At 43.9% G+C, this 22,050-nt stretch overlaps 1 protein-coding gene across 1 annotated transcript in view; it reads left to right on the top strand.

Moving 5' to 3' along the window:
* The window catches only part of LOC125448024 (B-cell linker protein-like), a 44,668-nt gene that overhangs the window by 2,269 nt on the left and 20,349 nt on the right, over nt 1–22,050 (top strand). The window contains exons 2-5 of the mRNA XM_048522947.2: nt 13,436–13,467; nt 14,560–14,603; nt 16,831–16,868; nt 21,264–21,363. Coding sequence (XP_048378904.1) covers nt 13,436–13,467; nt 14,560–14,603; nt 16,831–16,868; nt 21,264–21,363 — 214 coding nt within the window. The remainder of the gene's footprint in view (nt 1–13,435; nt 13,468–14,559; nt 14,604–16,830; nt 16,869–21,263; nt 21,364–22,050) is intronic.

The raw sequence follows: 22,050 nt of genomic DNA, 5'->3' as shown, positions 1-22,050 counted from the left end.
GGACTGCCTTGGAAGTCTACAACCCAATTGTCTCAATGTGGACTTTACTAGCTTCAAAATCTCTGCACCCCTAACATCATCCCAAGACCAGCACCTCCTCTCATCCCTACCTCACTGACCTGTCCGTCTTCACTCCCACCTATCTGCTCCACTATCAACCTGCTATCTCCGTTCCCTACCCTCTCTATTTATTTCAGTGCTCCCTTCCCCTCCCCCATTTCTGAAGAAGGGTCCTGAACCAAAACGTCAGCTTTCCTGCTCCTCTGATGCTGCCTGGCCTGCTGTGCTCCTCCAGCTCCACACTGTATTATCAGTAACACCCACAGGCCAGGAACAAAGCAAAATATGTAAAATATTGTGAACTCAGAAACTGTAGCCATCATGTCCAACTGTGAATACTTTACATCGTTGCCACAATTACACTATCTGTTCTCCTTTTTCATCTTTAACCATCCATCTCTGTTGTCAAGCAGACTTCAGTTACGTGAAATTGGGCACCCAGGTCCAAAGCATAAGCATTTTCCAAACCTGATAACATTTCTCAGGGAATACAATAAAGTTGTAAAAGTAGAAACATGAGTTGAAAATGGTAAGTTTGGATGCTTATTCGACAAGGGAATAACTTGTTTAGAAAAGAAAAAGAATGAAGTAGGAAGGTGTGGTGGTGGGGGGGGGGGGGGAAGGCGCGGTATGATTTAGCAGTATGAATTTGGAAGACATTGCGATGTTGGAATGAGAAGATGGCCTGGTGGTGGCAAAGAAGATCCATTTTGGCAAGAACTGAGAACCCAAAAGGGTTGGACGGCGTGACTGGGCACCTTCTGTAGACTTCCAAATCATGGGAGTGGCTGAGGACCGAGTCTGCAACGATATTACAGGGATGTAAAGAACCCCTTTGTGGTTTCTCTTTGCACCTGGGGAGCAGATGAAGCAGAAGTAGCTGTTTCTCTGGAACAGGGTGTCGCCAGAGATGATAGATTGAAGGGGACCACCCAAATTCAAGTGTGGCTGGTCTGACCGCTCCTTCTGCTGGCCATCGGAAGGATTTACAGGTCGATACAAACAGTTCAGGCCATGTCATGGACAGATGTTCTGTGGCTATCAGGTCCTGGGATAAGGCTCAAAACTGGAGTTCCTGGTTCAGAACACGAACCACTGCATCTGCTGTACCCAGTGTGGCTTCCTCTACATTGGGGAAACCAAGCAGAGGCTTGGGGACCACTTTGCAGAATACCTATGCTCGGTTCGCAGTCAACAACTGCACCTCCCAGTTGCAAACCATTTTAACTCCCCCTCCCATTCCTTAGACGACATGTCCATCATGGGCCTCCTGCAGTGCCATAATGTTGCCACCCGTAGGTTGCAGGAACAGCAACTCATATTCCACTTGGGAACTTGAAGTAAGCTTTCTACTTTAGTACTGAGTGGGTATTCAGATAAGTGGGGTATGGATGCTAGGGCAGTTGCTTGCTCCTCCTGCAGAATGTGGCAGGTGGGAGACATGGCACACGTCTCCGCTGGCTACATCTGCGGGAAGTGCACCCAACTCCAGCTCCTTGAAAACCGTGTTAGGGAAATGGAGCTGGAGCTGGATGAACTACGGATCATTCGGGAGGCAGAGGGGGTAATTGAGAGGAGTTACCGGGAGTTGGTCACTCCTAAGGCTCAGGACAAGGATAGATGGGTTACAGTTAGGGGGAGGAAAGGGGACAGACAGACAGTGCAGAGATCCCCTGTGGGCATTCCCCTCAGCAATAAGTATACTGTTCTGGATACTGCTGGGGGGGATGACCTACCAGAGGAAAGCCATAGTAGTCAGTTCTCTAGCACTGAGCCTGACACTGTGGCAAAGAAGGGGAGGGGGTAGAATAGGAAAGTACTCGTGGTAGGGGACTCGATAGTTAGGGGAATCGACAGGAGATTTTGTGGTCAGGTTCGGGATTCCCGGAAGGTATGTTGCCTCCCTGGTGCCAGGGTCCAGGACGTCTCCGATCGGGTGTATAAGGTTCTAAAAAGGGAGGGCGAACAGCCAGAAATCGTGTTACATATTGGCACTAATGATATAGCCAGAAATAGGATTGAGGATATAAAAAGTGATTTCAGGGAGTTAGGATGGAAGCTCCAAAGCAGGACGAACAGAGTAGTGTTCTCTGGTTTACTACCGGTGCCACAAGATAGCGAGGCGAGGAACAGGGAGCGGGCGCAGCTTAACACGTGACTGTGCAGCTGGTGTAGGAGGGAGGGCTTCAGATATGTAGATATTTGGGATGCCTTCTGGGGAAGGTGGGACCTGTACAAGAAGGACGGGTTGCATCTGAACTGGAAGGGGACCAATGTCCTGGGTGGAAGGTTTGCTTGAGTAGTTCGAGAGGGTTTAAACTAGTATGGCAGGGGGTGGGAACCTGAGCTGTATACCGGAGGTGAGAGTTGATGCAGGTGAGACAGGAGCAAGAGGTAGACCAGCTAGTGGGAAGGATTTTCTTGGGAAGGAACCAAGGGATCAGTTAAAGTGTGTTTGCTTTAATGCAAGGAGTATCAGGAATAAAAGTGATGAACTTAGAGCATGGATCAGTACCTGGTGCTATGATGTTGTGGCCATAACAGAGACATGGGTTTCTCGGGGGCAGGAATGGTTGCTGGATGTTCCAGGGTTTAGAACATTTAAAAAGAATAGGGAGGGGGGAAAAAGAGGAGGGGGTGTAGCACTACTAATCAGAGAGGGTATCACAGCTACAGAAGCTTCCATTGTCGAGGAAGATCTGCCTACCGAGTCAGTGCGGGTGGAAATTAGGAACAGCGAGGGAGTAGTCACCTCGTTAGGGGTTTACTACAGGCCCCCCAATAGCAGCAGGGAGATTGAAGAAAGCATAGGTCGGCAGATTTTGGAAAAGTGCGGACGTAGTAGGGTTGTTGTAATGGGTGACTTTAACTTTCCCAATATTGATTGGAACCTCCTTCGAGCAGAAGATTTGAATGGAGCTGTTTTTGTAAGGTGTGTTCAGGACGGTTTCCTAACTCAGTACGTTGACAGGCCGACGAGGGGAGAGGCCATTCTAGACTTGGTGCTCGGAAACGAGCCGGGACAGGTATCAGATCTTGTGGTGGGAGAGCATTTTGGTGATAGTGACCATAACTGCCTCACATTCTACATAGCTTTGGAGAAGGAGAGGATTAGGCAAAATGGGAGGATATTTAATTGGGGAAGAGGAAACAATGACGCGATTAGACATGAGTTAGGAAGCATGGACTGGGAGCAATTGTTCCATGGTAAGGGCACTATAGACATGTGGAGACTGTTTAAGGAACAGTTGTTGCGAGTGATGAGTAAATATGTCCCTCTGAGACAGGTAAGAAGGGGTAAGATAAAGGAACCTTGGATGACGAGAGCGGTGGAGCTTCTCATCAAAAGGAAGAAGGTAGCTCACATAAGGTGGAGGAAGCTAGGGTCAAGTTCAGCTCTAGAGGATTACACGCAGGCGAGGAAAGAGCTCAAAAATGGTCTGAGGAGAGCCAGGAGGGGGCACGAGAAAGGCTTGGCAGAATGAATTAGGGAAAACACAAAGGCATTTTACACTTATGTGAGGAATAAGAGAATGGTCAAAGAAAGAGTAGGGCCGATCAGGGATAGCATAGGGAACTTGTGTGTGGAGTCTGAGGAGGTAGGGGAAGCCCTAAATGAGTTTTTTGCTTCTGTCTTTATGAAAGAAACGAACTTCGTAGTGAATGAAACCTTTGAAGAGCAGGTGTGCATGCTGGAATGGATAGAGATAGAAGAAGCTGATGTGCTGAAAATTTTGTCAAACATTAAGATTGACAAGTCGCCAGGCCCGGACCAGATTTGTCCTCGGCTGCTTCGGGAAGCGAGAAATGCAATTGCTTCGCCACTTGTGAGGATCTTTGCATTTTGCTCTCCACTGGAGTCGTACCTGAGGACTGGAGAGAGGCAAATGTAATTCCTCTCTTCAAGAAAGGAAATAGGGAAATCCTCAGCAATTACAGACCAGTAAGTCTCGCGTCTGTCGTCTGCAAGGTGTTAGAAAGGATTCTGAGGAATAGGATTTATGACCATCCGGAAAAGCATGGCTTGATCAAATGCAGTCAACACGGCTTTGTGAGGGGCAGGTCATGCCTCACAAACCTTATTGAGTTCTTTGAGGATATGACTAGAAAAGTTGATGAGGGTTGAGCTGTGGATGTGGTGTATATGGACTTCAGTAAGGCATTTAATAAGGTTCCCCATGGTCGGCTCATTCAGAAGGTCAGGAGGAATGGGATACAGGGGAACATAGCTGTCTGGATACAGAATTGGCTGGCCAACAGAAGACAGTGAGTGGTAGTAGAAGGAAAATATTCTGCCTGGAAGTCAGTGGTGAGTGGGGTTCCACAGGGCTCTGTCCTTGGGCCTCTACTCTTTGTAATTTTTATTAATGACTTGGATGAGGGGATTGAAGGATGGGTCAGCAAGTTTGCAGACGACACAAAGGTTGGAGGTGTCATTGACAGTATAGAGGGCTGTTGTAGGCTGCAGCGCAACATTGACAGGATGCAGAGATGTGCTGAGAGGTGGCAGATGGAGTTCAACCTGGATAAATGCGAGGTGATGCATTTTGGAAGGTGGAATTTGAAAGCTGAGTACAGGATTAAGGATAGGATTCTTGGCAGTGTGGAGGAACAGAGGGATCTTGGTGTGCAGATACATAGATCCCTTAAAATGGCCACCCAAGTGGACCTCTCTGATGAAGGGTCTAGGCCCGAAACGTCAGCTTTTGTGCTCCTGAGATGCTGCTTGGCCCGCTGTGTTCATCCAGCCTCACATTTTATTATCTTGGAAGTCTCCAGCATAGAACATAGAACATAGAACAGTACAGCACAGAACAGGCACTTCAGCCCACAATGTTGTGCCGACCATTGATCCTCATGTATGCACCCTCAAATTTCTGTGACCATATACATGTCCAGCAGTCTCTTAAATGACCCCAATGACCTTGCTTCCACAACTGCTGTTGGCAACGCATTCCATGCTCTCACAACTCTCTGCGTAAAGAACCTGCCTCTGACATCCCCTCCATACTTTCCTCCAACCAGCTTAAAACTATGACCCCTCGTGTTAGCCATTTCTGCCCTGGGAAATAGTCTCTGGGTATCAACTCTATCTATGCCTCTCATTATCTTGTATACCTCAATTAGGTCCCCTCTCCTCCTCCTTTTCTCCAATGAAAAGAGACCGAGCTCAGTCAACCTCTCTTCATAAGATAAGCCCTCCAGTCCAGGCAGCATCCTGGTAAACCTCCTCTGAACCCTCTCCAAAGCATCCACATCTTTCCTATAATAGGGTGCCCAGAACTGGACGCAGTATTCCAAGTCCTGTCTAACCAAAGTTTTATAGAGCTGCAACAAGATCTCACGACTCTTAAACTCAATCCCCCTGTTAATGAAAGCCAAAACACCATATGCTTTCTTAACAACCCTGTCCACTTGGGTGGCCATTTTAAGGGATCTATGTATCTGCACACCAAGATCCCTCTGTTCCTCCACGCTGCCAAGAATCCTATCCTTAATCCTGTACTCAGCTTTCAAATTCCACCTTCCAAAATGCATCACCTCGCATTTATCCAGGTTGAACTCCATCTGCCACCTCTCAGCCCATCTCTGCATCCTGTCAATGTCCCGCTGCAGCCCTGTGGAACCCCACTCACCACTGACTTCCAGGCAGAATATTTTCCTTCTACTACCACTCACTGTCTTCTGTTGGCCAGCCAATTCTGTATCCAAGCAGCTAAGTTCCCCTGTATCCCATTCCTCCTGACCTTCTGAATGAGCCTACCATGGGGAACCTTATCAAATGCCTTGCTGAAGTCCATATACACCACATCCACAGCTCGACCCTCATCAACTTTTCTAGTCACATCCTCAAAAAACTCGATAAGGTTTGTAAGGCATGACCTACCCAAAACAGAGCCGTGTTGACTGTATTTGATCAAGCCATGCTCTTCCAGATGGTCATAAATCCTATCCCTCAGAATCCTTTCTAACACCTTGCAGACGACAGATGTGAGACTTACTGGTCTATAATTGCCGGGGATTTCCCTATTTCCTTTCTTGAAGAGAGGAATTACATTTGCCTCTCTCCAGTCCTCAGGTACGACTCCAGTGGAGAGCGAGGATGCAATGATCTTCGCAAGTGGCGAAGCAATTGCATTTCTCACTTCCCGAAGCAGCCGAGGACAAATCTGGTCCGGGCCTGGCGACTTGTCAATCTTAATGTTTGACAAAATTTTCAGCACATCAGCTTCCTCTATCTCTATCCATTCTGGCATGCACACCTGCTCTTCAAAGGTTTCATTCACTACAAAGTTCGTTTCTTTCGTAAAGACAGAAGCAAAAAACTCATTTATTGCTTCCCCTACCTCCTCAGACTCCACACACAAGTTCCCTATGCTATCCCTGATTGGCCCTACTCTTTCTTTGATCATTCTCTTATTCCTCACATAAGTGTAAAATGCCTTTGTGTTTTCCCTAATTCGTTCTGCCAAGCCTTTCTCGTGCCCCCTCCTGGCTCTCCTCAGACCATTTTTGAGCTCCTTCCTTGCCTGCATGTAATCCTCTCTAGCTGAACTTGACCCTAGCTTCCTCCACCTTATGTAAGCTACCTTCTTCCTTTTCACAAGAAGCTCCACCACTCTCGTCATCCAAGGTTCCTTTATCTTACCCCTTCTTGCCTGTCTCAGAGGGACATATTTACTCATCACTCCCAACAACTGTTCCTTAAACAGTCTCCACATGTCTATAGTTCCCTTACCATGGAACAACTGCTCCCAGTCCATGCTTCCTACTCATGTCTAATCGCATCATAGTTTCCTCCTCCCCAATTAAATATCCTCCCATTTTGCCTAATCCTCTCCTTCTCCATAGCTATGTAGAATGTGAGGCAGTTATGGTCACTATCACCAAAATGCTCTCCCAGCACAAGATCTGATACCTGTCCCGGCTCGTTTCCGAGCACCAAGTCTAGAATGGCCTCTCCCCTCGTCGGCCTGTCAACGTACTGAGTTAGGAAACCGTCCTGAACACACCTTACAAAAACAGCTCCATTCAAATCTTCTGCTCGAAGGAGGTTCCAATCAATATTAGGAAAGTTAAAGTCACCCATTACAACAACCCTACTGCGTCCACACTTTTCCAAAATCTGTCGACCTATGCTTTCTTCAATCTCCCTGCTGCTATTGGGGGGCCTGTAGCAAACCCCTAACGAGGTGACTACTCCCTTGCTGTTCCTAATTTCCACCCGCACTGACTCGGTAGGCAGATCTTCCTCGACAAAGGAAGCTTCTGTAGCTGTGACGCCCTCTCTGATTAGTAGTGCTACACCCACTCCTCTTTTTCCCCCCTCCCTATTCTTTTTAAATGTTCTAAACCCTGGAACATCCAGCAACCATTCCTGCCCCCGAGAAACCCATGTCTCTGTTATGGCCATAACATCATAGCACCAGGTACTGATCCATGCTCTAAGTTCATCACTTTTATTCCTGATACTCCTTGCATTAAAGCAAACACACTTCAACTGATCCCTTGGTTCCTTCCCAAGAAAATCCTTCCCACTAGCTGGTCAACCTCTTGCTACTGCCTCACCTGCATCAACGCTCACCTCTGGTATACAGCTCAGGTTCCCACCCCCCAACTGCATCTGCAGTTCCCATTATCTCTGACCCAAGTGGACAGGGTTGTTAAGAAAGCATATGGTGTTTTGGCTTTCATTAACAGGGGGATTGAGTTTAAGAGTCGTGCGAACTGGTTGCAGCTCTATAAAACTTTGGTTAGACCGCACTTGGAATACTGCGTCCAGTTCTGGTCGCCCTATTATAAGAAAGCTTTGGGCAGGGTTCAGAGGAGGTTTACCAGGATGCTGCCTGGACTGGAGGGCTTATCTTATGAAGAGAGGTTGACTGAGCTCACTCTCTTTTCATTGGAGAAAAGGAGGAGGAGAGGGGACCTAATTGAGGTATACAAGATAATGAGAGGCATAGATAGAGTTGATAGCCAGAGACTATTTCCCAGGGCAGAAAAGGCTAACACGAGGGGTCATAGTTTTAAGCTGGTTGGTGGAAAGTATAGAGGGGATGTCAGAGGCGGGTTCTTTACACAGAGAGTTGTGAGAGCATGGAATGCGTTGCCAGCAGCAGTTGTGGAAGCAAGGTCATTGGGGACATTTAAGAGACTGCTGGACATGCATATGGTCACAGAAATTTGAGGGTGCATACATGAGGATCAATGGTCGGCACAACATTGTGGGCTGAAGTGCCTGTTCTGTGCTGTACTGTTCTATGTTCTATGTTCTATGTTCTATGTTCTATGTTCTATGTTCTATGTTCTAACTCTGCAGCCCAATGGTATCAATGTGGATTTCACCAGCTTCAAAATCTCCCCTTCCCGCACTGCATCCCAAAACCAACCCAGCTCGTCCCCTCCCCCCACTGCATCACACAACCAGCCCAGCTCATCCCCTCCCCCCACTGCAACCCAAAACCAGCCCAGCCCGTCCCTGCCTCCCTAACCCGTTCTTCCTCTCACCTATCCCCTCCTCCCACCTCAAGCTGCACCTCTATTTCCTATCTACTAACCTTATCCCACCCCCTTGACCTGTCCGTCCTCCCCGGACTGACCTATCCCACCTCTACCTCCCCACCTACACTCTCCTCTCCACCTATCTTCTCCTCTATCCATCTTCGGTCCGCCTCCCCCTCTCTCCCTATTTATTTCAGAATCCTCTCCCCATCCCCCTCTCTGATGAAGGGTCTAGGCCCGAAACATCAGCTTTTGTGCTCCTGAGATGCTGCTTCACCTGCTGTGTTCATCCATCTCCACACTTTATTATCTTGAAGGACGTTATGTTTTGGGCACAGACTCAGTATATTCTGACAAGGACAATTGAGAATAATCCAAAATCAATGCTCATTGGATGATGAAGGACTGAGAATGCATGACGAAACAAGAAAAGGTATATGATGTATGTCAGATGCATTCTTTTTATATGAAGCAGGTCAAACACATTTGTGTTGAGAGGGGATGTAAAGAGGAAAATGACAAAAGAAATGTTATGAGAATAGTTCATAGAACAAAATCCAAAAGTCTTTGACCAAGCAATAAGCTTATTGGATAAAGTGGAGTGAGTCATATCAGAACAGCTAGAGTGACACAGGCCTGAAGTGCAAGGCAAGACTAGAACTAATATTTTGACTGAGTGTGTTCATCATGAAAGAGGAGGCTGGCAATTATCAATGAAGCAGGGCTGAGTGAGATAACTGATGGGGTGAAAATCAACAGAAAGAACGCACTAGAAAACTGGATATCACTAAGAATGGATATGTTGCTTCATCTGGATGGCTTACATCCCAGGTTGCTGAAGGAAGTGCGAGTGGAAGCGATGTTTCAATATTCCTTGGATATAACGGTTAAGTGCCAAAGAGTTGCAATGTGGTAAAATTGACAGTGTTATTCAAGAAAGATCATAAATGCATTCTGAATATAGTCTGGTCAGTTTGATATCAGTGCTTGGTCAGGTTTTATTAAAAAAAATCAGATTTAAAAAATCAACAGGTATTCGTAGAAGTTTGAGTAAATGTAGGGGAATCAGTATGGATTTGGAAATAAAAGGCATATCTTTCTTGACTAATCTTTAAGGTTTTAAGGAAGTAACAGAGAAGGTTGATGCAGGGAAAAGAAACGATGTTGCCAATGTACATCTAAAGTAATCTGTTGACCAATGTCACATAAAAGATTGGCTAAAAATGTTGAGGCTCATGGAATAGAAGCTACTGTTAGGTTGGATTAGAAGATTGGTTTAAGACTAGAAAATAGCAAGTCATGGAAACTGATGGTAGGCAGTTGTGTTTCTTGAAGCTCGACGCGAGGACCTATGTTTCTTTAATAGATACAAATGACCTGGATATTAGAATATAAAGTAACACTTCAGAAATTGCCAATGATTCTAAACTCTAAGGGTATGGCTGCCAGCAGAGGTGATACCAAATGACGGGAAGAGGAATAGATTGGTGACCACAACAAGTGGATATGTAGAACATAGAACATAGAACATTACAGCACAGTACAGGCCATTCGGCCCTCGATGTTGTGCCGACTTGTCATACCGATCTCAAGCCCATCTAACCTACACTATTCCATGTACGTCCATATGCTTGTCCAATGACGACTTAAATGTACCTAAAGTTGGCGAATCTACTACTGTTGCAGGCAAAGCGTTCCATTCCCTTACTACTCTCTGAGTAAAGAAACCACCTCTGACATCTGTCCTATATCTTTCACCCCTCAATTTAAAGCTATGCCCCCTCGTGCTCGCCGTCACCATCCTAGGAAAAAGGCTCTCCCTATCCACCCTACCTAGCCCTCTGATTATTTTATATGTTTCAATTAAGTCACCTCTCAACATTCTTCTCTCTAATGAAAACAGCCTCAAGTCCCTCAGCCTTTCCTCATAAGACCTTCCCTCCATACCAGGCAACATCATAGTAAATCTCCTCTGCACCCTTTCCAAAGCTTCCACATCCTTCTTATAATGCGGTGACCAGAACTGTACACAATACTCCAAGTGCGGCCGCACCAGAGTTTTGTACAGCTTCGCCATAACCTCTTGGTTCCGGAACTCAATCCCTCTATTAATAAAAGCTAAAACACTGTATGCCTTCTTAACAGGCCTGTCAACCTGGGTGGCAACTTTCAAGGATCTGTGTACCTGGACACCGAGATCTCTCTGCTCATCTACACTAGCAAGAATCTTACCATTAGCCCTGTACTTTGCCTTCCGGTTACTCCTACCAAAGTGCATCACCTCACACTTGTCTGCATTAAACTCCATTTGCCACCTCTCAGCCCAGCTCTGCAGCTTATCTATGTCTCTCTGCAACCTACAGCATCCTTCATCACTATCCACAACTCCACCGACCTTAGTGTCATCTGCAAATTTACTAGCCCATCCTTCTACGCCCTCATCCAGGTCATTTATAAAAATGACAAACAGCAGTGGACCCAACACCGACCCTTGCGGTACACCACTAGTAACTGGTCTCCAGGATCAACATTTCCCATCAGCTACCACCCTCTGTCTTCTTTCAGCAAGCCAATTTCCGATCCAAACTGCTATATCTCCCACAATTCCATTCCTCCGCATTTTGTACAATAGCCTATTGTGGGGAAACTTATCGAACGCCTTGCTGAAATCCACATACACCACATCAACCGGTTTACTCTCAACTACCTGTTTGGTCACCTTCTCAAAGAACTCAATAAGGTTTGTGAGGCACGAACTTCCCTTCACAAAATCGTGCTGACTATCCCTAATCAATTTATTCTTTTCTAGATGATTATAAATCCTATCCTTTGTAACCTTTTCCAACACTTTACCAACAACTGAGGTAAGGCTCACTGGTCTATAATTACCAGGGTTGTCTCTACTCCCCTTCTTGAACAGGGGAACCACATTTGCTATCCTCCAGTCATCTGGCACTATTCCTATAGACAATGATGAGTTAAAGATCAATGCCAAAGGCTCGGCAATCTCCTCCCTGGCTTCCCAGAGGATCCTAGGATAAATCCCAACCGGCCCAGGGGACTTATCTATCTTCGCCTTCTGAAGGATTTTTAATACTTCTTCCTTCTGAACCTCAATCCCACCTAGTCTAGTAGCCTGTATCTCAGTATTCTCCTCGACAACATTGTCGTTTTCTAGAGTGAATGCTGTTGAAAAATATTCATTTAGCGCTTCCCCTATCTCATCTGACTCCACACACAACTTACCACTACTATCCTTGATTGGGCCTAATCTTACTTTCGTCATTCTTTTATTCCTTAAATACCTATAGAAAGCCTTAGGGTTTACCCTGATCCTATCCGCCAACAACTTCTCATGTCTCCTCCTGGCTCTTCTGAGCTCTCTCTTTAGGTCTTTCCTGGCTACCTCGTAGCCCTCAAGCGCCCTAACTGAGCCTTCACATCTCATCCTAACATAAGCCTTCTTCTTCCTCTTGACCAGAGATTCCACCTCCTTCGTAAACCACGGCTCCTGCACTCTACAGCTTCCTCCCTGGCTGACAGGTACATATTTATCTAGGACACACAGGAGCTTTTCCTTGAATAAGCTCCACATTTCTAATGTGCCCATCCCCTGCAGTTTCCTTTCCTATCCTACGCTCCCTAAATCTTGCCTAATCTCATTGTAATTGCCTTTCCCCCAGCTATAACTCTTGCTCAGTGGTATACACCTATCCCTTTCCATCACTAAAGTAAACATAACAGAATTGTGATCACTATCACCAAAGTGCTCACCTACTTCCAAATCTAACACCTGGCCGGGCTCATTACCCAGTACCAAATCTAATGTGGCTTCGCCCCTTGTTGGCCTATCTACATACTGTGTCAGGAAGCCCTCCTGCACACACTGGACAAAAACTGACCCATCTATAGTACTCAATCTATAGTGTTCCCAGTCAATATTTGGAAAGTTGAAGTCCCAATAAGACCCAAGAAGATACAATTTAATACAGAGATGAATGAGGTGATGTATTTTGGTTGAATGAAGAGGAAAAAGAGGTGTAGACTTGAAAATGCACAAGGTTAGAAGGGTCTGCAGAAAGCAGAAGGGAGAATTCATATGAATAGACCTTGGACAATGGCAGGCCATACCAGGAGAGCAGTGAGCAAAGTATGCGGGAACTTGGGTTTCGGAAATCAAAGTACTGAGCACAAAAGCAGAGAAGTTATGCTGGGCCAATATGAAGCTCTGATTAGGCAACCACAACTGGGATATCGCATCCAACTGTAGTCACCACCAACATTTCCATTGAACTGTGGTTCTGGAAATTACTGCCATGCACAGGCCTTGGGAGCCCTGTGCATCCACCGAGAAAATTAGAGGGAATGCTGGTCACCACAGTTTCAAAAAGATGTCAGTGTCCTTGAAAGGATGCAGAGGAGATTGACCAGAATGGTTCCAAGGATGAGGGGTTTTAGGTAAAAGGTGAAATGAAGAAGCTCAAGTTCTTCTCTTTAGCAGTAAGGAGTTTGAGAGGAGATTTAATAGAGGTGTACAAGATTGTGATTGGTTTTATTAGCTGGACAAAGGAGAGTTGTTACCATCAGCTGATGACGAACAATTCAACAACAGGTTGATGGTTTTGGACAAGAATAGGCATGTTAGGAAAAACTCAGTGAATAGAATTCATTGCCCATGACGGTGCTGAAAGCAGAGATGATGAATGATTTCATAAGCAATGATGAATACTTGACAGAAATAGACTTACAGATCGATGAGAATTAAGCTGAGTGGATTGTTCCACACACTGTTGCCATAGACTCGATTGTCGAAATGACTTCCTTCTGAACTGTGATGACACCATGAGTCTAATTATTTCTGTCCTCTTCTCAGAATCTACCAAAGCCTTGGAATTCAAAAAATATGTGAGTATAATGTTACTTGAGGCATGAAACTTTGCTTTTTAGCATTGGAAAGCTACTTGTATTATACTGTTTTTATTTCTGTTGGAAGGGAGTTCATGGATTTTGACTCCACGAGAGTGGCTTTTAGCAGTGAAGGAATAGCGATACGGTTTCATGTCAGCGTGTTAAGTGGTTTGGAGGAAAATTTTGAGGTGCGATGCTTCCTTGCATCTGTTACTTTTGTTCTTCTTGGTGGTCGATTCACAGGCCTGGAAGGTGCTGTCTCAGGAAAATACTGATTTAAGGGGATAGCAATTTGACAAGGTGCAACATGTACTTGGTCAAACAAACCACCTGAACTTCAAGAGACTAGGCCAATGAGCACAGAGCAAGAAAATTTTGACTTTGGCCAATAATGAAAATCAAACAAACCTTGATCAAATGTTCATAATACTTGTCTCATAATTTGAGTTTCCATTTGATTCAATCCAGGCCAAAAATACTTCCAATGTTAAACAAATGCATCTTAAAGTGCAGTAAATCAGATCATGCTTGAAATACTCAGCAGACCAATCAGAGGTTGAGATTCACAATTTAAGCTTTTATACTGCTGGTGATGTAAGTTTGAGAACCAAGCCAGACTTGACAATCTGATCAGGCAACTTGCACATAACTTGTCTGAGCGAGGTCTGTCCATAGAGGTGGGAGAGAATATGGACTCTGTACCAGGCAAACAGTCCGCTGGTGTGACGATTTTTAAAGGATATTCTGACATACAGATTTGGCAGACTGTGCTCTTGCCTCAAGCCTCAGACGTTCTCCTAATTTCCTGCCATAATTTTTGACTGAAACATTGTTCATGCAGGTTAACCAGAGTTTCCTTCAATCTTCTGCAAAGTTATATTTGCTTGTTGGCATTATATATTTACATATTAGATGTTATATTCTTGTATACATTGAGATACATACATTATCAACAGAAGTACGAATATGTTGGTCTCGGAGAAGCAGAGATGCCGTACTTGCTTCAGTAATTTTGAATCATCACACCTTTGCAGTGTGTTTCACCTTGACAAGTAATTTCGACAGCAAATATTCTCTTCTTGCATACAGGTCTGGCCTCCCTCCTCCATTGCCAGCCCGACCCAACAAACCCAGTAAGTGAAAAGAGATATTCTTCTCTTCTGATTCGCTTTCTCTGATGACAAGAGTTGTATGAGTGTTCAGGAAATTGATATTCAGGTGTTTAGGGCAGCATGAAGGAGGAAAACCTCAGCAAACCCACTGAGAATGTGGAATGAGTAGCCATGAAAATATTGATGTCTAGCATGTGTGATCTTTTGTGTTGAATTTGGAAAAGTCACTTCTTGCACCTCATTTGCTTACCTGGGTATTTCCTGCCTGAGAGTCCATGCTGGAAGGCTAATAAAGCATGAAACAATGAAAGGCCAATCATCTGACTGATCCATCCAAAGGTTCTGCCAAACATTCGGAATGACAAGTGAATAGCTGATCAACTTGACAGAGAGATAACAAGGTGTAGAGCTGGATGAACACAGCAGGTCAAGCAGCATGAGAGCAGCAGGAAGGCTGATGTTTTGGGCCTAGACCCAGCTTGGGTTGTTACACAATACTGAGAATTTAAAATGAATCAAAACAGATACACTGTAATCATTTTAGGCATCTGCACACATTATTACCCGCAATTTCCTTCAGCTGTTTCTCTGGAAAGAGATTGTTGGGAAACCCAAACTTCATGAGAAATGGAATAAACAGCCAGAATTGGCCATTTCCAATATTTCTCTCAGGGTACACTGCAAATGTTGAAGCACTTTCACAGAATGGAAAGAATCTGTTTTCAGTAATGGAAGATTTAGTAACCTGAAAACACAGAGCTAATTCGAAATTGATCCAGAGGTGACAATGAGGAAGCATTTCTTCAGACAGCAAGTCATTATGACCTGAAAATAAATTCAGCAGTAACTTTCAAAAGACAATTGGAGAATGGAAAATAGCTGAGCTATTGGCAATTGCGGAGGAAGTGAGAAAAATTGCATAGCTCTTTCAGGGACTGGCAGGAGCACCACAAGCTGAACAGCTTCCTTCTGTTAGTTATAGAAACACAGAAACATAGGAAATAGGAGCAGGAAGAGGCCATTTGGCCCTTCAAGCTTGCTCCTCCAGTCATCACAATCATGGCTGATCATCCAACTCAATAGCCTCATCCTGCTTTCTCCTCATAACCTTTGATCCCATTCGCCCCAAATGCTATATCTAGTCACCTCTTGAATACATTCTATGTTTTGGCATCGACTACTTTCTGTGGTAATGAATTCCAACAGGTTCACCACTCCTTGGGTGAAGAAATGTCTCCGAGTCTCTGTCCTAAATGGTCTACCCTGAATCCTCAGACTGTGTCCCCTGGTTCTGGACACCCACCATTGGGAACTTCCTCCCTGCGTCTACTTTGTCCAATCCTATTCTAATTTTGTCAGTCTCTATGAAATCCCCGCTCATTCATCTGAACTCCAGTGAGAACAATCCTAACCTCATCAATCTCTCCTCGTACGTTAGCCCCGCCATGCCCAGAATCAGCCTGGTAAACCTTCGCTGCACTCTCTGGCTTTGGTGACCTTTCAGGAAGGCGTTGAGAGACTGGAAGAGTCTTACCCTTTGGATTTAGTTGATTGTACACAAAATTTGAGATTGTCTTCTTGCTTCAAACCTCAGTCAGACTCCTAATTCCCTGCCATAATTTTTGACTAAAACTGTTTTTATACAGCTTGTCAATCTGCAAAGTTACATTTGATTGCTTGTACCCTTACAGGAATGTGCAAAGCAGTGTATTTTCACTTCACACGTTGTACCATTTATTCAGAAGAATTTATGATCTGTCGATGAATTTCTTCCACCACCAAAGTTCTTTCTCAAACAGAAAAGGCATAGTCAGTCACAGTGGATCTGATTTCAAGCACATACTGAGTTTGTGCAAGGTGTCAAGGAGGAGTTGTTGAACAAGGATTTTATGAAGGAACCCCTGTCTGATATTGTCCTTCCTGGCCTGGGGATTCTGAGGCTGACTATAGCTGTTAACAAATGCATCAAACCAAAGCCCTTTTCAGTTGTAAAGGCTAGGTTCTGGGTGGCTGCCAGGATAGCTGTGTGTTAATACAAAGCATTTCAAAGAATAGCATTTTAGCTGGAATGCCTTTCTTGAGTAAGATTTTTTTTTCTTTACAATAGATCTTAAGTGTATCTTATCTGCACTGATGATTGTGATAGATCTCTCAGTGATGAAAATATTGTTGTTGAGAGAGAGTTTGGTCTTTCACAGCTCGTTAGAGTTTATTCTTTAATATGGAGCATACTTTATTTTGATTACAGATCGCCAAAATGAAGAAACATCATGTGTGAGTGATGTCGTAAGTACTTAAGAGTAAGAATATGTCCACTGATTATTTGCACCAGAAAAACCTAATACCGTCTTATAAGAGTAACAAGAATAACAACACGTTTTGCCAAAGGCCTCAGGTGACACCCCAGCGCTCTACACTGAGAGTACTGCACTGTTGAACATCAAGCACTTGGACAAAATGTTAAACTTCTCACAGAAATCCATATGTTTCCACATTAATATGGAACAAAAGTAAGCATTCTCTCTGTGTACCTGCCAATGCTCATCCCTTCATCAACAGCTAAAACTAGAAATTTACTTCATTGCTGTAAGTGGGACCTTGCTGTCCACAAACAGCTTGTCATAGTTCATTCATTACAACAGTAACTACAATGAAAATTCTCAGTTTTAATTGCTTTGGCATTCATAACATCGTGAAATGTGCTGTGTAGCAAGATCTTATTTTCTCCTCTTGTAAATTAATCTCCAGAGAGGTAATTTCTGCATAATTTAAAGATGATTTTTTAAAAAATCCCAAGTTTCCCATATGTATTTTTAAGAAACCTGTTTAGTGATGCTATGATACACCTCTGGAGCAGTCGGGAGTTGAATCCATGCCTCCTGCCTCAGAGGTACGGACTTTACCACTGTGCCACAACAGACCCTAAAGTTTATGATATACTTTTTATTTCCCTAAGATTACTATTTTCTAATCAATCTGCCCAGAAATGTTATTGCATGCCAGTAGAGCAGATAGGACCTGACCCCAGGCCTTTTGGTCCAGAGGTAGGTGGAGTACCACAGTGCCACGAGAAAACTTATAAAAGTTTATTATATCAAATTGTTAATTCCACTGTTTGCACCTGGCCAGGTGTATTACATAGTTGACAATGCCAGATCCCAAAACCAGGAACCTTGCGTATTAGATTATCTATTCCAAACTGAACCAAAAGTAAGCTTTAATCTTCAGTCCGCACAAACGTTCATCCAGTTGTCTTAGTAAAGTTATTTTCTTAACATTGATTGATTATCTCGTACGCTTAGGAGCCAGTCTAATTAGATTAGTCAATTCAATTTGTCTAAACTGTAAAGAATTATCACTGGTAAACAGTACAATGACCCCAGCATGAAATAAGCTGGTGATCCAAGGTTTTAATAACAAAGTCCATGTTACTGCAAAGCAGTTCCCTATTTTTGCAAGTTTTCTTTGTCTGAAACAGATTTGAATATCAGTTGAAACTCTCTTGTGCTGTAGAAACAGCGAGGTACACAAGTTGCAAATTATCTTGGGGAACGTGATTATGTTTGCAGCAGACTGAACAAAGGACCTTTCATCGTGGAGCCGATCAAACAAAGTCAATAACCAAATTCCTATTTGCTGTAGCAAATGGGACAGTGCAGTTTATGCAATGTCAAAGAGCACAACTAATATGTTACAGCACTGAGACAGACACACATCCGTAATGTGAGTGAGTTTCTGATAATGCTGCTCCAGACAGGGAATATCAATTTGTAAGATAACTGTGTTTTCTCTGTTTTCAGAGGTAAAGAATCTGTAATGTTCACTGATACCATCAGCTGGTGGGACTTCTGTTTTTGTTGGGCTATAGGTCGGCTATACGGTCTGCCTCTCAAATTTGATAAATTACCAGCTCCTTCACTGCACTGAAAGGCTATGATGCAATTTAGATGTAAAAAGTTGCACAAAACATTCAAGACATAAATGACTTTGGACTTTCTGAAAAAGAAGTGCAAGAAGTACAGAGAAGTAGATTCTTTTGCTTGCTCCTTGCTAATAATTGCAGTGAAATGACAATTCATATTTTGGAGAATTATTAAGTGATCTTCTCTGCAGAGTCACAGCTGAGTAGCCAACAACAACGGCATGTCTAATAAAACATCACAACACACTCATAGAAACCCTGTGAAACTGAGCAAAAATAAATGTGATACCAGATGTCAGAGATTTTAGGGAAAATAGCCAAAAGCATGGTTATATCTTTCCAATGTTTTCAGGAAAAACCCAAGACAGAGAGAGGGAGGGAATTCTAGAACTTAGGAATGAGGCAACTGAAGCATCAGCCACTGGTGGCAGGGCCCTTGGAGCCAGGATATTTAAGAGGCTGGAAGCAGGGAAGTGTAGGTATCTCAGAGCGTTATAGGATTGGAGGAGATGTCAGAGATGGGGAAGGGCTGGAGCATGAAGGAACTCGAAAAAATATAATAAAATTGAGGCATTATTCCACGAGAAGTCAGGATAGTGAAGACATGAAGAGTGGGTAAATGTGATTGAGGTCAGTTGGGAAACAGGCGACAGATCTTTCACATGACCTCAAACTACTGTTCAGATTAAGTCTGCTTTGGAGAAAAAAAAAGAGGTAACTGAACAAAGATGTGGTTTGGGAAGCAGCTGGAAGAGGGAGAACAGGGCCGAGCAGGGAAAGAAAGGATGAGGAAGGGTCAAAGAATGCAGAGGGGGAAAGGAGAAGAATAGAAGAGATGATATGAACGGTTAAGGAGGATGTGTAGGGGAGGGGACAGGAGGTAGAAAAGATGAGTGCAGGGTCAGGTATGGGAGAGGAAAATATGGAGGGAGTAGGAAGGCAACATGATATGGAAAGGGGAGAGGAGGAAACAGCAGGAAGAACAAAGTGGGTGGCGCAAAATAAGATTGGAAAGGACACTATGAGAGAGGGAATGCTTTTTGGGGGTAAGGTCTGAATGATAAAAATGGAAGGCGTGGAGAGGTGCAAGAGAGAAAAAAACAGATGGAGGGGAAAGCAGGAAAATAAGAGGAAGAGAGATGTCAAGGCAAGAGAAGGAACAGTGGAAAAAGTCAAGGTTTGAGTGACAAGTCTTCCTCGGGGATGGCAGTGTGATCCCAGGGGAGTAATTATATCTCAAAGGGAACGGCTGGAGGTTGCTCATGCTGATTTCTGGTTCTCAGTTGGAGTTGATTTCCCTCTCAACAGGGCTATTTGTGTTGGCAATGACGAGGTAGAGGTGGTCACCATGAGATTTATTTAAAAAGGATTGCTGCAGGATTACTGCATGATTTGAAAGCAAATAACTTTTATAACTCATTGTTAACACTGTTTACATAGCCGCTGGTTCCAGCAGAGCTGAAGTGCAGTTTGTAGAAGAGATGGAGCCTAAAGACTGTGGACAAATGGAGCTTCGGTTCTCAACAAATCGCTGATTGGTTTGTGGATGAGTGACTAGTTATCAATGACAATATCTGCCTGCCAATAATTATTTGGCTGGTTCTCAGTTTGCTGAACAGCTGTGGGCTATGAACAAGATACATAGAAGCCTTCACCAACTGAACAGCTCTCCCCGTTCTCTGCAGTAAAAGCTACTTTATGCCTGAAGGAAACCAAGTTGTTTTCTCTCCAGAACTTTATGTTAGCTGTGACTTTTAATTAATAAGTCTGAGACCTTTTAAAAGTGTGAACCAGCCCCCTGTGCCTCCAACAAATCAGTGAAAAATTTCAGAAGAGGAAAGCTGAGAAGCAGCATTCTGATTGGCAGAAAACCCTTTCCAGCAGATCCTGTGAACAGAGGGCGCTGAAATGTTTTCCAAGTTTTCTCTCTGCCCATAACGCCAACATTTCCTTTTCTCCTAACTCAGCGTTTCTGTGTGGAATGGGGAGTTAACAAGGGGATAAGGAGTTTCAATTTGGATAGTTTTATGCCAACAGTTCATAATCGTCTATCTGTAGCCATTGATATTCAGGAAAGAAACCAAGCTTTTTCTCAATATGGGTCAAAAAGACAGGTAAATTGGGGATCTTTGAGTACTTCCTAAAATATTTAACTTTTGGGACAACTCCAGGAATAGCAGGGCTTAATTTCCTGTGTTCTATCCCAGTGAGGCAGACCATTATGATGAGGATGGGGTAAGTCTGTTTAATATTGCGTCTTTCTTTCCACCTTATATGGATCGAGGATAGTTAAGCTAACCTTTCCGACAAGTTCAACTGCATATTACAATTTCCTCTGAATCTGAAGATTGAGACTCAAGTCCTAGTCAAGAAACTTGAGCATTAATCTGAGGTGACACTTTGTGCAGTACAGTTCAACGATGTGCAGGTAAGATAAATGGATGCTAAATTGGCCATGGTGTCCAGGGATATGCAGGCTAGGTGGATCAGCCATTGGGAAATGCAGGATCAGGGAGATAGAGTAGAGGTTGGATCTGGGTGGGATGCTTCTCGGAGGGTTGGTGTGGGCTCGATGGGCTGAATGGCCTGCTTCCACACTGCAAGGACTCAATGAAGGAGTACTGAACTGCTGCAGATGCTATCTTTTTGATAATTTCAATGACGACCATTTTGCTCTTTCTGTGGAATAATTGCTGAAGAATTTGTGGTGGTCAGATGGAAAGAAACATTACTCGGAACTGTGTTGTACTTCATTGCAGGACAGCGGCTCTGAGAATGAGGATACCTATGAACCACCCCCAAGTGAACGACCCCTCAGACCTGTTACTACAATTGAACCAACTAATAACTATTACATAGGTAAAGCTGAAAAATTGCATCTCACTGTGATCAAGTTTGTGCTCAAGATTAAATTACTCCAATATTTCTAATAGTGTCACTGATTGTGATGGATTAATAGCCAAGCTGTTTTTTTTACCGGACAACATACAGCTGTGTGGTGAAAGGGTGCCCACAGCTCCCTTTTCTCTACTGTGCAATGTTTTTTCAGCACTGAAGCCAGGTTGTCATTCAAAGGAATGATAGCCACTGTGAGAAATGTTATTTATTGTGAATGATCAGCAGCCAGATCCAGCTCTATACATTTCAGTAACAGGATAACACTGGCTAGATTACAGCACCTACCCTGATCATGAATGACTGAAATTCAGATCTCAGCAAAGGTAATTAAAATGCATTCTTGAGATTTGGCAAGGACTGAATTGGCTGGCCACCTCTTATTAGTTTTGAGAAGTTAATGGCGGGCTTTCCTCTTGAAATGTTGTGTCCATTTGCTGACAGTACTGTCTGCATTGTTCTTGGCAGAAAGTTTTGGGATTTTGACCTGAATTTACATATGTAGAAGGACTTGAAAGCACGTGCAAAGAATGTGATGCTGATATATCTGTATCCAAGCTATTAGAACTTTAAGCACAGAGAAGGGACACATTTGGAAAAAATATTCTACCGATGTTTGCTGGCCTAGAAATCCCACTGGGCAGTGCCTAC

This window comes from Stegostoma tigrinum, chromosome 40, assembly GCF_030684315.1.
Source record: "Stegostoma tigrinum isolate sSteTig4 chromosome 40, sSteTig4.hap1, whole genome shotgun sequence".
NCBI lineage: Eukaryota > Metazoa > Chordata > Chondrichthyes > Orectolobiformes > Stegostomatidae > Stegostoma > Stegostoma tigrinum.
This window is presented reverse-complemented; position numbering and strand designations above follow the sequence as displayed.